This window comes from Rhinolophus sinicus, linkage group LG09, assembly GCF_036562045.2.
Source record: "Rhinolophus sinicus isolate RSC01 linkage group LG09, ASM3656204v1, whole genome shotgun sequence".
Classification (NCBI taxonomy): Eukaryota; Metazoa; Chordata; class Mammalia; order Chiroptera; family Rhinolophidae; genus Rhinolophus; species Rhinolophus sinicus.
Window position 1 is genome coordinate 65123951 of NC_133758.1, and position 15974 is coordinate 65139924.

The 15974-nt window shown below is 43.5% G+C and overlaps 1 protein-coding gene across 4 annotated transcripts in view; it reads left to right on the forward strand.

Annotated features, from left to right (window-relative positions):
• VPS41 (VPS41 subunit of HOPS complex) overlaps window positions 1–15974 on the forward strand; it is a 170830-nt gene that overhangs the window by 87207 nt on the left and 67649 nt on the right. For all 4 annotated transcript variants that reach the window (XM_019710243.2, XM_074340531.1, XM_074340530.1 and 1 more), the window contains 3 exons: window positions 5177–5296; window positions 6810–6956; window positions 14305–14371. In XM_019710243.2, coding sequence (XP_019565802.1) covers window positions 5177–5296; window positions 6810–6956; window positions 14305–14371 — 334 coding nt within the window. The remainder of the gene's footprint in view (window positions 1–5176; window positions 5297–6809; window positions 6957–14304; window positions 14372–15974) is intronic.

Consider the following 15974-nt stretch of genomic DNA (forward strand, 5'->3'; position numbering starts at 1 on the left):
CTTCCTAATGTATGTAAGTCTATTTATTTAGTTGTTTTTGCGTTTTGTTTTATTTTGTTTTGTTTTTTTTTGCTTATTTTTCATCCACAAAATACAAAGGTGAAGTGATTGAAACCAGTATTGGGAAAGCATCAGGAAATAACACGAGTCCTGTCTAAAATTGTAATGTGAATCAGTTAAAATTCGTTTCATTTACAGAAGTTAGCATACTAGCCTCCCCCTATTTTTCTGAGCTCCCACACAGCATGTCGTGTGCCTCCTGTGCTGTAAACACATCACTGAGGGAGAAGCTGCTTTTATTCCATGTCAGAGCAGGACACACAGTGTTTATTTTAGTAGCACCTGGAAACTGGGACTCAGCCATGAAGCGGACTGAATTCAGAATTCTTACGTCTTTCCTTTTCCTCCTGCCCTCTGCTGGAAGTTTTCTTTGGAGCTAGAGCAGGAGACAAAGGGCAGCTGGGTCCTCCTGCCTCAGCTCCTCCCAGAACTGAAAGCGCACCAGCCCTGACAGAAAGGAGCAATGGCAGTGAGTTTGTATTTTGGCTGCAATTGCAGCAAGACTTTATTAATAATTTTCAGAAGTTAATGTTTTATTTAAAAAGTAGTTACACTTTATGTGAATCAATTCCAATACCTATTCAATATGCCTGAAACATTGCTTCAAGTTCCAGTGAATTTTTTATATTGTTTTATTGTTTTTCTTTCAACTATTCCCTTAAGTTATCCCAATTGTAAAAATAAGAGAATGGATTTTTCACCCTATATGTATTAACATTATAAAAATAATTCACGTTTCATGCAGAATGATTATAAAATAGCAATAATAAAAGAAATCAACCATCTAGAGTTAATTATTATTACTTTGTGATATATCTTCAGATTTTTATATATGAATACACATTCATATTTTATTTAAAATTCTTCATATTTAGTACTGTTTTGCAATCTGCCTTTTTATTTAATATGCCATGAACGTCTTTTTATGCTAATAGATGTACATATATAAAATCATTTAAAAATGGAGGCATATGTTCCTATGTCTGACTCTACCACATTTTACTCAGTCATTCCCCAGTTGTTAATCCATTTCTGGCTGTTATAAATAACTTTACATATGTCTTTCCTTACTTGTGTGACTACTACTAGTGTAAATTTCTTAGTGTGGACTTACTAAAGCTTTGAGCCCACAATGCCAAAGGATCCTCCCGAAAGATGGTGGGAGTACTGCTCAGTAGTCTGAGGGGGCCTACTCCCTGTTCACGCGCACGTGCACACACACGGACACACGCATGCATGTGCACGTGCTCACGCACACAGACACATGGACGCACGCACACACGCATGGACACACGCATGCATGCACACTCACACATGCTTACACAAGAAACACATGGACATGTGCACACACATGGACACGCATGCACACACACATGCTCACACAGAGACACATGGACACAGACACATACATGTGTGCACACACGCTCACACACAGACACATGGACGCACACACACACGGACACATGCATGCACACGCACACATGCTCACAGAGAGACACATGGACACGTGCACACACACAGGCACACACATGCATGCGCACGCACACAGAGAGACACATGGACACACGCACACATGGACACTCATGCATGTGCATGCGCACACACTTACGCACATACAGACACATGGACACACGGACGCACACATGCACACGCGCACGCTCACACACAGACACATGGACACGCTCACACACACACGGACACACACACGCACGCGTGCACACACCACCCCCCAATGTATGACTTCATTTTCATTCATCTTTGTCAGTTCTTTTTCCCTCATCGGTCAGTTTTAGGACCATTGTTATACTGCTTTGAGTGTTAATTTTATAAAATGTTTTACTGTCTGGAAGGGCAAATCCATACACATACCCCAAATTGTTTAGTTTAAAAAAAAATTCCTGTTATTCTCACATATTTTCAAGTGCATTTTAGCATTTTAGAAGTTATAGAAATAATTCCTTTGAAATATTCTTTGGACTTGCATGAAAATCATAGGTTAACATAGGAAGTTAGCTCTTCAGTGAGAATTTTGAGTTTTATTATTCAGGAATACAATATATCTTTCTGTTTATTTAGGTCTTGTTTTACATCCCTCAGTAAATTATTTTTGTTTTTGTCATATAGCTAGTATAAGCACATCTGTTTTTGTTCATCGTTAAGTTTTAGAGCTGTGGATTTTCCCTTATTTACAGTTTTGATTGCATCCCCTGAAGTTTCAGTTTGTAGTGTTTGTGTTCTTATTTTCAGAATGCTCTGGTTGTAGTCTGATTTCCTTGTTCACTCAAGGATAGAGAATATCTATTTTTTTATTTCAGTTATTTTTGTTTGTTTTTTTCTTGTTCTTTGTTACTGATTTCTTGCTTAATTTTGTTGTCACCGGAGAACAAGAAAAATTATTTTTAAAGTTCTCTGTTATATGACTGTCTCATTGCTGTGGAGTCAGGAGTGGGACATTTCTCTTATCCCCTAGATAAGTACTGTTGTTTTCAAATACTAAATTTTTCCATATCTCTAGTGTTTTGTTGTTGTTGTTGTCAGTGCATATTTACTGGGAGAAGTCTGTATTCAGGATTCAGAGTTGAAGTTGCTCTGAATTTCTCAGAGATTTTGTGAGAATTTGTCCAAATCTTTTATTGTAAACAATGCTGGGAGAAGGAAGTGTTATGTGTTCGTTTTTGCCTGAATTGGAACACAGTTGTCTGTTGGAAAGATGGCTACCGAAGAATGTGCAGCAGGAAAGTGCTGTGCTTGTTTTAAAAGTCTGCTTCTGTATTTGCTCAGGCAGTCTGAGGTGTGTGCAGGTTCTGTGCACCTCTCCTGACTGCCCGTGCCTGCTTGTTTTCCAAACTGTGTCGCCAAGTGACCATGGGAGTGGCTACTCAGGTGTCAGCTACCAGTGCTGACCAAAGCCTGTGTGACCCTGTGAGCGATTTTCCCTGTGACTCCCCTCACCTCCAGCCTCCACTGCCCTGCGTGTGGGGGTAGTTGGGCATCCTGGCCAGCCAACTACTCCCCAAGGCAAGCTTTTTCTTGTAGTGAGTTGAATTGTGGCCTTCACTGGGGTCTTATTTCTAGTGTATTTAATAGAATTTTTAATTTAAAATTTGGGCCATCTTTAATTTTTCTAGCACAGGTACAGACTGTTTCCTTTAATACTGGGTCAGTCATCTGTGGTGGGAAGTGGTGAGGGAGAGGGACTTGATGCCATGTGCTACCTGACTTTGCTCCTGGCCGCCAACCCACCGTCCCTCCTCCAGCAGGGGTTACGGAGCCCGCCCAGCCTTGTGCGGGTCACCTCCATCTGATCCAGGCCACAGATGGTAGACGAGCATTTCAATCTTATCAATTCCGTATGTTTAACATAATTGTTTTTAGCCACCTATCTTTAGTGGAGTGTGTTAGCAGAACCTGTCGTCTCAGGCTTTCTCCGCCTTTCCCTAATTTCAAACCTATCCTGTCACAAAATACTGAGCACATTCCGTGACTTCCGTGGCTCTTCAGGAGAGGCTGAATCACAGAGGATGGACCCAAGGATCTCTAACTGGAGGCAGGCGACACGGTGGTAGTGATTTCTTACTTAGAACCTGGGCTGAGAGAGGACTTGGTGTGTCAGAAGGTCGTTGAGAGTGTAGAGGATCCCCTGTGTCTCTCCTACCTCTACCTACCGGCCAGGTCGGCAAAGCCCTGTCCCCTCTACCTGCCGGCCAGGTCGGCAAAGCCCTGTCCCCTCTACCTGCCGGCCAGGTCGGCAAAGCCCTGTCCCCTCTACCTGCCGGCCAGGTCGGCAAAGCCCTGTCCCCTCTACCTGCCGGCCAGGTCGGCAAAGCCCTGTCCCCTCTACCTGCCGGCCAGGTCGGCAAAGCCCTGTCCCCTCTACCTGCCGGCCAGGTCGGCAAAGCCCTGTCCCCTCTACCTGCCGGCCAGGTCGGCAAAGCCCTGTCCCCAGTCTCCTCTATGGGCTATGTGAGGACACCTTCGTTTTCCATGAATAGGAGGACTGCAGATACTTCTGGCGTTTAAAAGTGACCACACTCTGCTTTTTGTGTGTGTGAAGATGGACACTGTTTAATTCTAGGTTTTTCGTTTTCTTTTAATTGTGCCCCTGAAGATATATAAAAAGTACAAGTAAAATGTGAATTTACTCTCTTTGTCCTATTACCTATTTTTCCCCTCTTTGTTTGGGGTGGGAAGGGACACATAATATAGTAAGATAAATAGAAATTGACTCTGATGATAGGAATTTCAAAAATTCTGTTATGGAATCTGTTGTCAGCATTTCCTTTTAAACAGTAAACGTGTTCAGTATTACATGTCTGAAGTTACATATTTTAAGTTACACATTGTATAAATTATATCTTATACATATTAAGTTACATATTGCATAAATGTCTTTTATTAAAGGACTTAAATTGGCTATATCAAGATAAAGGTATATTCTTGTAGCCTTAATAATACATGAATTACTAGAACCACATCGTCACCAGTCTTAGAGGTTTTGATGAATTATATTTAATAATAAATTTTATCCAGCAGATTTTTTATTATGGCTTCTTCTCTTTAAAGACCCTAGCTACCCTCAACTTTTTAAAGAAGTTTAATCCTAAAGTAAATTTCTTATTTTATGACATGGATTACTGCTCAAACATCATTGTTAAATTATTTTTCTTGGGTTGAAGAAAAAACAGACTGCTTCTAACTATTGTTGTTTAATCGGTAACTGATATCTTACTTACGTGGAAAAATGTATGAAGTTTTGATTTCCCAGTTTGTAAAACAAATTAATTCCTAGGCAATCAGTTGAAGAACATTTTGTGATACAAACCTTTTGACTGACTAATGGGCATTATACGCCATGAATTTTGGTATTTTGGTGCCATCTTGTGGCTTGACTTTATAGTAACTTCTCACTGAAATAAATTTAAACAAGTGTCCTGGGCAGGATAAAATGTAGTGGGAATTCTTTCCAAAATGCAAATTATGTACCACTGTAAGTTTGTATAAAAAATATTGAGCATAACTTGTCATTTGGTCAACAGACAGGCAGAAATAGTAAGGAAGGATGCTAACACATGCTTCTCAGCTGCTAAAGTTCTGTTTTTATGGTGTGTGTCCCTAGTTGCTGCTGTTCGAACGGTCTTGGATGAGCAGATGGAAGTCTTCTGTTCTGCACGAAGGGGAAGGGCACATAAGGAGTGTGAAGTGGAGAGGCCACCTGATTGCCTGGGCCAATAACATGGTAAAGCACGTCTCCGTCTTCCCAGTGCTTCTTTAGGGCCAAAAGAGTGGCTGGACCGAGAGGGCTCTTACAAAGGGAGAAGGTGCCACTTGCTGCGGTGGTTGTTTCTACAAGATACAAATGGTGATTGGTATCATACCTGGAAGGTTAAAGAAATTAGATTGCTCTTGGCTTTCATAATAGTGTCATTCCCAACATATTCTGGACTCTATTTCAGAGGAAGAAACCCAAGGCATGGAGAATAGCCAAGAAAATGAAAAGGCATCTTAATAATTGAAGGGCTGCACTGGGAAAAGTACCATTTGCCTATTAGCCAAGGGCAAGTAGCATTGATATGAAACAGGTGCAGGATATTACTGATTTCGTTTTTACTCCCAGTGTAATCACAGGCAAAAAATAGTGCTGCCTTTTAAAAAGTAGGTCATAATTTTTGGTAGTCCACTTACTTAAATTTTACTCAATCTGAGTTAGAGCAAGGAGAAACTTTAAAAATTGTCTTTTTGATAACGCATATCTTTTGGAATTTCAAGGTATAACTTACTAAATTCATTCTATTCCATTTTAAATGGTAGAAATTTCCTAGAATCTACCTTGCTCTTCAGGACTTTCTCACTTTTCCTGGGTCACAGTAAAGGTAAACGAACGTGTGGACCCTTGGTTTATTTTTTGTTAGCTGCTTGCTTGGTGTTTCCATTTGAGTACTTTAAGTGTCAGTTGTCATTTTCTTTACACAGTAGATTTTCAGTTTCAAAGTGTTTCTCAAAAACAAACTTCATTTTTGTAGTGGAATGATACAGTTAGAAATGTTACTTCTGTTACTTATCAGTGTCATTTTGGAAATGCAGTTGTTTGACATTTGTTCATTTCACATTTGTGTTGCATTTGAGCCGCTGGTACAATCCACTAATAAAATCTCTTTTGTCCGGAAAGAGGTATACAAGTTTCTCTTGTGGGGGTTCTGTGGGGACAGAGTCCCAGAGTGCATTTTCCAGGCTCTTTGAGTCACGTGGAAAGGTGCTGGCTCGGTTATTAGATGGCCATCAGCTGTAATCAGATGGTCATTTGCTGTGGCTGGATGGCCATCAGCTGTTACCAGTGAGCCATTAGCCACTAATATAACTGCCGTGGCTACGCGGGCAGGTTGGTTGGTTGGCAGAGAAGCAGGCAGCAGATTGTGCATCATGTGGCTCCTGCTCCTGTATCTCCAACCAGCCGCCAGCGAGAATATAGTGGTGTGAACCCCCTACCCATGGCTCCGTGGGTGTTCCTTTTTGACCTCATCATGTCCTGCGTTCTTATGTGGGGAGCGGGAGCAGAGAGCCTGTGTGACAGGTTCTCACGGGTTTGTGTGGAGCAGGAGCGGTTTCCTTGGCGAGGCTCCCAGGAGGGCTCAGTACACACCAACAGTGCTTGGCACTGCTGGTTGTCGTGCGCGTAGTGGTGGCCGTTAATAAATTTTCCTTTCCTTTTCTTCTCCTGAGTAGAGGATGCTTAATGCTGTTTTATTTTGCAGGGTGTGAAGATTTTCGACATCACCTCAAGGCAGAGAATCACCAATGTGCCCCGGGATGACATAAGTCTTCGCCCAGATATGTATCCCTGCAGCCTCTGCTGGAAGGACAGTGTGACACTGATCATCGGCTGGGGGGCATCTGTCAAGGTGTTTTTGCTTGTCTCTATAATAAGTCCATGTTGTTACGGATCCACTGAGGATGGGCCAAAGGAACATGGTTTCTTGAAAGACTTCTTGGAATCAAAATATTTTCACCTAAACATTATTGTCATGTGACAATAACATTTAACGCTCAATTCTTTTCAGATGAGTAAGTTTTAAGCTACAGCCTTTCTTTTCTGTGCCATGCAAAACAAATTGTGAGATATGCTGTTTTCAGAATGGTGCTGCCTTTTTTTCTTAAGCTTTTTTTAAATTTCCCATCATCCAGTTGGCCTTGGCTGTTTATAGAACATGTGGTTAGTTTTGTTCGTTCATCAAGTTTTCCTTTTTCTATTGTTCTGTTTCTCTTAGCTTTGACCCTTCTTCATTAGAGATGATGGCAGAAAAAGAAGGATAAAATGAAATTACCCTGCTTGCTTGATAGTAATATGATGAAGCAGAGGCCTAAACTTATTATCCGTAAGATTTGGGACTGTTTTGTGGCATATGACTATCTGCCTTTTAGGTTAAAGCCTGAGTAAATGAAATGTAGCTATTCTACAAAAGGCCCAAAGCTCATTCACATTTATTTACTGTGTAGCAGTGCTTGTGTGGGGACAGAGCCAGGAGTGCAGTTTCCAGGCTCTCGGCCTCACATAGAAAGGTGCTCACACTCGGGTAGTAAACGGCCATCAGCTGTGATTAGATGGCCATGTGCTGTGGCTAGTTGGCCGTCAGCTGTAACCAGTGAGCCACTGGCCACAAATATAAATGCTGTGGCTACGCTAACAGCAAATTGGGGCTAGCAAGAAGATGGTGCCTGAGCTAGCAAGCGCGGACTGCAGCTAGCAAGTGAGGTTGATTGGCAGAGAGAAGTGGATGGCAGGTTGCGGATAGTGTGGTGCCTGCTTCTTGTGTCTCCAACCCAGCCGCCAGCGAGTGGTATGACATAGTGGTTTGACTCCCCTATCTATGGCTCCATTGGTGTTCCTTTTGCCTCATTATATCCTGCGTTCTTATGTGGGGAGCAGGACCAGAGACCCCACATGACTCCCTGCATGACAAATGATGCAGCGAGCAGGGTACATACGGTGCCGGCCAAAGCTCCCCGAAGGGCAGTGGAGCAATTTGTGCATATGAACACTCACTCTCAGGAAGACCAGGAGGAGTAGCTACCGGAGAGCTGGACCCCGTGGAGGGGTGGAAAGATGTGGATGGTTCTCCAACCAGCAGAGGCTGGAGAAAGCGAAGGTCATTGCGACCCTGTGGGCTGGGAAGTGCTTGCTGAGGCAGCCTGGATGCAGGACTTGTAGTCCCAGGAGGAAACGCTTGCTGAGTCCTCCGTGGGAGATGAAGGTGAGGTCAAGGTCGTCCTTCACCCCCAGGTTGGGGAGGACTTGGAGCCCTCGCCCTGTGGAGAGGGCACACATTGTGAGGCTAACACACAGCCCTGGAGAATGACTATGGACTATGGAGAATGGGCTCCTGTGGGGACAGAGCCCCAGAGATTAGTTTACAGGCTCTCGGCCTCACATGGAGGGGTGCTGGCTCTGGTGGTGGATGGCCGTCGGCTGTGGCTGATTGGCCGTCGGCTGTGGCCGGTTGGCTGATTGGCCCCTGGTATAACTGCTGCGGCTACGGAGGAGGGCCGAGGATTGCCGAAGAGCCGAGCAGAGCGGAAGAGAGGGGAGGAACAGAGTCGAGAGAGTGGAGAGTCGTCGGTTGGTTGGTTGGCGGAAAGGCGGAAGGCAGGTCGCGCGTCCAGTGGGCCCAGCCTCCAGTGAGACTATAGTGGTATGACTCCCCTACCTATGGCTCCGTGGGTGTTCCTTTTTGGCCTCACCATATCCTGCGTTCTTGAGTGGGGAGCGGGAGCAGAGACCCCGCAGGCTGCCCCGCCTGAAAAATGGCGCGGTGAGCAGGCCTCCGCGCACGACAAATGGCGCAGCGAGCAGGGTCTCCCGCATGACAGCTCCATCCCTAATTTAATGGACCACTTGATTGTTTGCTTGGGAACGTACCCCCATGTAGTAGAATTGGCGGATGTTTGCTTTTGTGTCTTGACTGGCCGCCGTTGAGAATTTGTGAGAACCCTGGCTGAACCCAGGAAGACTGGCTGTGCCCAGAGAGAGTGGCAGTGCCCTGAGAAACCCTGGCTGTGCCCGGAGAGACTGGTGGTACCCTAAGAAGCCCAGGAAGTCTGGCTGTGCCCAGAAGCACTGGTGGTGCCCTGAGAAACCCTGGCTGTGTCCGGGAAGACAGGTGGTACCCTAAGAAGCCCAGGAAGTCTGGCTGTGCCCAGAAGTACTGGTGGTGCCCTGAGAAACCCTGGCTGTGCCCAGAGAGCCTGGCTGTGTCCAGGATATTGCATTCACCTCCAGGCTCCTCGCACAGGGCACCTCGCAGAAGTCGCTTGTCGCACAACTTGTGAGGCGAGACCCTGTAGGGGTGGAGTGTGGGGACAGAGCCAGGAGTGCAGTTTCCAGGCTCTCGGCCTCACATAGACAGGTGCTGGCTCAGGTAGTAAATGGCCATCAACTGTGATTGGATGGCCATCAGCTGTGGCTAGTTGGCCGTCAGCTGTAGCCAGTGAGCCATTGGCCACTAATATAACTGCTGTGGCTACGCTAGCAGCAAATGGGGGCTAGCAAGAAGATGGTGGCTGAGCTAGCAAGCAGCAGTGTGTGGATTGCAGATTGCAGAGAAGCAGACAGCAAGTAGCGGATAGTGTGGTTCCTACTTCCTGTGTCTCCAACCCAGCCGCCAGCGAGACTATAGTGGTATGACTCCCCTACCTACGGCTCCGTGGGTGTTCCTTTTTGGCCTCACCACGTCCTATGTGCTTATGCAGGGAGCAGGACCAGAGACCCTCTGTGACTCCCTGCATGACAGCTTGTCTTACATTAGATACTTCAGAGACAAAAGTGGTTTACTTCCTTTTGAAAATATATAGCTTAACCTAAACAAAATAAATTAAAAATTAGCTGAGGTAAAAGTGGTGTGAGAAGGTATCATGTCAGTGGTCTAATGAGAGAGCTCAGGCTTTGGAGTCATACAGACTTGGGGTCAATTCCAGCTTCTCTGTTCACTTTCTGTGTGATGCTAGGACTTAGTCTTCTCATCCCCAAAATGGGAGTGCCAATCACTCTCACATCATAAGTTTTGTGGGGGATTAAATGAGGTAATGCACATGAAGAGGTTAGCACAGAATCTGACATATTGTGCTTACTAAATATTAGCTGTCATTATTATGTCAAGAAAGAAACCCGGATACTTAAAATTTACTCCTCTCTGGAAAAGGAAAGCATGAAAATCATTAATGCAGTGTCTCTTATTACCAAAACGAGCATAGTCAGCTTGGGGTTAGGCCTTCCTGGCCGCCAAAGAAAGCAAGTCCTAGTTCCTGCAACCTGGAAACATTATATGGTAGAAGATGTGACTCACTGAGGATCTTGAGGTGGGGCGATCATCTGCGTCATCTGGGTCATAAATGCAGTCACACGTGTCCCAACAGATGGGGGGAACATTGTGACCATGGAGGCAGATTGGAGTGATGTGGCCGATGAACGCAGGCAGCCACCAGGAGACGGAGGAGGCCGGATTCTAGATTCTCCCCTGAGCTTCCGGGAGGAGTGCAGTGTGGGCCTGCCCACACCTTGACTTGGCCCAGTAGCGCTGATTTCAGACTTCTAGCCTATGGAACTATGAAAGAATACATTTCTGTTGTTTTAAAGTTTTAAACCCCCAAGTTTGTGGTGAATCTGTTACAGCAGCCACAGGAACTAATGTATTTTGTGCCCAGATTACAGTCCAACTCATGATTTTTCATGTCAGATGTTTCATTTTGGAAAGCCCTTGTCTTCAGACTCAATTGGTAATATGCTGAGCTGCTGCTCAGTAGAGAATCTTACTGTCGTTCTGTGGAGGGAAGAGAATGGAGGACATAATCTTTCTTTTCAACAGAGAGCAGTCTTATTGGTGAGCAACAACCACCACAGCGTAGTGAAGTGTGTGATCGAGCTAACCGTTTCTTTCTTTCCTCCTTCCTTTCTTTGTTCCTTCCTTTTTCCTTCCCTTCTTCCTTCCTTCCTTCCTTCCTTCCTTCCTTTTTTCCTCTCATTCGTACAATATTTACCAAGTTCCTGCAGTTGCCAGGCAGTGTTCTAGGGTTGCAGATACAAATATAAATAAATGGATGAATTCCCTCCTCGGGGTAAATTTACATTCTAGTGAGGGAAAATGGACAAGTAAGTAAATATACCATGTTGATGGTGGTGAATATTAAGGAGAATAAACAGGAAAATGGGGAATGGTGATGAGGGTGGATGCCATTTAATACACGGTGTTCCAGGGAAGACATCTTTCATAACTAATGTGTCATCTGGCAGAGATGTGGAGGGAGGAAGCCATGCAGCTGTGGGCAAGGGGTGTCTGCAGTGGGAGCAGCCGGGCAGAATCCTTGGGGCAAGAGTGTGGTCGACGTGTCTTTGTGGAACGTAAAGGAAACCATTATGGCCAGAGTGGATGGAACAGGTGTGGAGAAGACGGACAGAAGATGACACTAGAGAGCCATGTGTAGGTGTGTTGGAGTGAGCTGGAAGCCAGCAGAGGGCATTGAGCAAGTTAAATGGCCTCACTGGGACTGTGCGGAGGTCACTCTGGTTGCTGCGCGGAGCTAAGCAGCACAGGTGCAGGAAGAGTGGACACTGATTAGGAAGCTACTTCCATTACCTCAGTCAAAGGAGGTGTCTAGACCCGGTGCGGTCTGTACGGAATCACTGGATTCTGGGTCTATTTTGAGGGTAGACCCCACAGGATCTATTTTGAGGGTAGACCCCCACAGTCTCGTTCATGGTTTGATGTAGAATGTAAGGAAAAGGGAGAAGTCAACGGTGCCCCCCTTTTTTTTTTAACCTGAGGGAAAAAAATACCTTTTACTGAAATGGGAAAGACTGCTGATGAAGAATGCTTAGAGGGGAAAATTCAGTAGTTGTTTTGTTTGTGTCCACTTGACATGCCTGCCAGGTATGTGAGTGGAGAAGGGGAGGAAATTCGATTAAGCAAACTAGTGCTGGTGGCTGAGAACCTACCTGTCAGTGCACAGGGCTCCTGAATTCATCGATCTGCTCTTATGCAGGATGCGAGCTAAGAGTAGCTTCACTGTTCACACCTGCTGCCCGATCTGTGGCGCAGGTACAGGGGTGATAGTTCGGACCACACAACTGAGGAGGGTAGAGCCTGGGCCCTACTGCCAGTGCCGGGTGTCCTTGTCTGCAGAGAGGTTGTGGCACGGCCAGAGACGTGAGGTCACATGGCACAAGTTCACTTCCTCCAGGAAGCCTGCCTTCCTGCCAGTAGATGCCCCTGCTCTGTCCTTCCATCACACTTGACTAAAATGCCTTATTTAATTGTGTGCCTTAACCTTCCTAAGATTTTACAAAATCCTTCACTTAGGAATGGTGCCAGAGTTGCTCAGAAGCACTAGTCAGTATATGTGTATCCATACATGCACACACATGCACACGCACATTTATTCATACATTCTACTATCACACTTCAAACCCTTGAAGCACTGCTCCTTGTATACTTCTATTAGCTCGTGAAAACAGTATTCCTTTGGCATTGTGGAGAGTGCCTGTTAGTTTCCCGAACAAGTGTGGACAGAGTGAATGAATAACATTAGATCAAAAGTCTAACAGAAGGAGAAGGAAGTTGGGGAACAGGAAATTGAGATGAACGGGAGACGAATGACAAAGCAATCAAGGGGGAAATAGCTGGGCACTTTTAAGTAAATGCCTATACTTCCACAGTCACGGGATCAAGCGTGTCAGAGAAAGTGGGTACTGTCACATGGTCACTGTTGCTGGACAGCAGTTTGGGTGTGTGTATTAAACAAACCAAACAAAACCTTGTAAGAGTGTACATTCCCATTGACCTATCCATTCTACTTCTCGGAATTTATCCTGAGGAAACAAAAGCCCAAAAGTTTTATATCCTACTATGTTGATTGCACTATTGCTTATGTTAGAGATAGATAGAAGCAAAAAACTAACGTCTAAAAGGGGACTAAGTAAATTATATGACTCTCATGTAATGAAATACTATAAAGACATTAAAGAATTGTGGAAGAATATTTAAATAATGTACTCAATTACTTGTAGTAAATTGTTAGGTTAATAAAAATAGATTTAAAAAGATTGTTAGTGGTATTCATTTTTGCTGGGACAGTAACTGGTACTTGTTTTATTCCTTTGGGTTTTTCTTTATTTTGGAGTTTTCTATATTGTAGCTACATGTAGGGTAGCAGCCATAAAAGAACACAATAAATACTAGCTAAAGAAAATGGAAGAAACCTGATTTCTGACAACAGTTGGGTACAATCAGTATTTAACTTTAGATTCAGTCTTATCTTGATGGCTGAACTTACATAATTTTTTGTTGTCTTATTACAAAATAGAATGTATTTATGTTAGAAAATGTAGCATAGAAAATATCCATAATCTTATCATTATGAAACAGTCATGGTTAACATATATGTTATGTGTTCTATGTTATGTGTGTGAGTGATAAATACCTACACACAAACACATCCAAACTGTATACGTATAATTTAAAATAGGGATTGGAAACTTTTTCTGTAAAGGACTGGCATTAAACATATTAGTCTTTTCAGGTTACATACTGTTTCTGTTGAATATTTTTCTTTTTCCTTCCATCTCCTTTCCTTGCTTGCTTCCTTCCTTCCTTCCTTCCTCCTTCCCTCCCAAGCTTTTAAAAGTAAAAAGACTATTCTTAGCTTACAGGCCTTAAAAAAAGAGGCCAGGGCCAGGCTGTAGTTTAACCAACATGTTTTAAATTATATAACAAATCAATTTTAATGTACTTAAAAGAGGAAGAGCATGTACCAGCTTTGCAAAGTATTATTTAGCAACAGTGGACTAAAGTACTAGTACGTAATCAGAAACATAAGAGCCAATACGAATGTTGCCCAAATTAGCCATCAGGCATTTCTGGATGTGTACTTCTGCCAGAGCTTTATCTGGATGATGATAGAAGTGGTCCCTAGGTAGAGCTGCCGAGAATGGGTCATTGGAAACGTGTTAGAACTATATTGTAGATTCCTTTATTTCTTTGCCCTTGAATAAGACTTTATTAAAGAAGAATGTTGAAAAATGTAAGTAATGATTGCTATGTGTTACTGAAGTTAATTTGTATCATTTAAGTCATTGGGTAGATTGTGTGCACTCCATCTTCACTGCCTCATGGCTAATTTAACAAAAGAATCATGTTGAATGAAATGTTACGAAGAGTTTCCCATCAAATGAATAAAATGCCCTGTGAATTTATCTTCTAGATATGCTCAGTGAAGGAGCGGCACGCCAGTGAGATGCGAGACTTGCCAAGTCGATATGTTGAAATAGGTATGCCTTCTCTAAATGTAAAACTTGCAGAGAGAATCAATCCATTTTGTTAAGGAAAAACCTGAGACCATGTTCTTCTTCAGGCCTTACACTTGGGACCCTGATGAAATAGGTCAAGAAGCTTTTGTGTTCAGCTTTGAAGCCTCACTATAGACTCCCGTTTTCCTTACTATATTTCTAATTTTTACACAATACTTTTTTAGTTGGTTTTGAAGTTGAATAACCGTGGGTTTGGGTTCTGGGTCTGTTTACCACCTGGATTTTGGACAATCTTGTATATGCCTCAGTATTCTTATTTATAAAATGTAGAAAAGAAAACCTGTCCCTCAGGTATTGTTTGTGGGAATTTAAGAGTTAATTTACTGCCTGCCCAGCTCACATCAGAGTACCGACACCTAGTGTTGTCAACATGTATCTTCTGAATATTAGTTTTTGTCACCACTGGTCTGGTCCAAACTTCCATAATCCTTTTTGTGGATCATCGCAGCAGCTTCCTAACTGGTTTATCTCCTTCCATTGTGCATTACTGCAGTCCAGTCTCCCCACTGCAGTCAACATACAGATCAGATCACGTCACCATTCTTCAGTCCCTTCCGATTGTTCTTAGCATAAAAATGACACCCCTGCATCTGTGTTGGCCCTCACCGGCCTTCCTAGCATCGGCTGAGCTTCTCCTTGTTCTCTGGGCTGCAGCATCACTGGCCTTCTTTCACCTGTCCGTGCTTCTCCTTCCCATCTGTATAGAATGCTCTTCTTGCATCTTCACATCATTGAACCTCAGTCATCCTTAATCATACCTCAGCTCAAGTACCGCTTCCCTGGGAAAGCCCACCCACCTTCTGGGACAGGCCACGCCCACCAGCCTTCCTGCACAGGCCCGGTCCTTCCATGACAGGAATATGGAAGTCCCCTTTCTAGCACTTGCTTCAGTTGCAGTGATCATGTAATTATTCAATGCCTTCCTGTCTCTTCTGCGAGATGATAACCTCCTTTAGTGTACACACTGGGTCTGCTTTTGCTCAGTGTTTGTATCTCAGGGACCTGGCACATAGTAGTATTAAATAATATTGTGTGGAATGAATCAGTGACTCAGGGAAAGAACTGTTCAGGAGGAATATGACATACTACTACTTCTATGACTCAGTTTTATAACTGCAAAAGTTAGAAAGAATGAAAATTGACTTTTGTCAATTAAACAGACATAGTAAAAGCTGTTTTTATATTACGTAGAACTGAGAGCAATAGGAGACACAGTTGTGTGGTCACAAAAATTTTGCCATATTATAAGTCAGATGAAAATTTCATTTACCCATTTGGATGATGGATGGAGAATATAAATTTGATGGGTCATTATAACAAAGTGAAGCTCAGATAAATCATTTGTATGTGAATATATTTCTGAAAACCAAGAAAGACATATGTTACCCACATGGCTAATATGGCTACAGCGTTTAAACCTGGGATATTTTGTACTTGAGGTCAGAAGTTGGTGATAGGGTTTTAATAACTTTTTGCCTTAGAAGGATAAATAAATACATAGTTCAGATTGCTCAGAGTATGGACAGAATAGCTAGTGTGTGCAGGATGTATAATGCTACTGAGA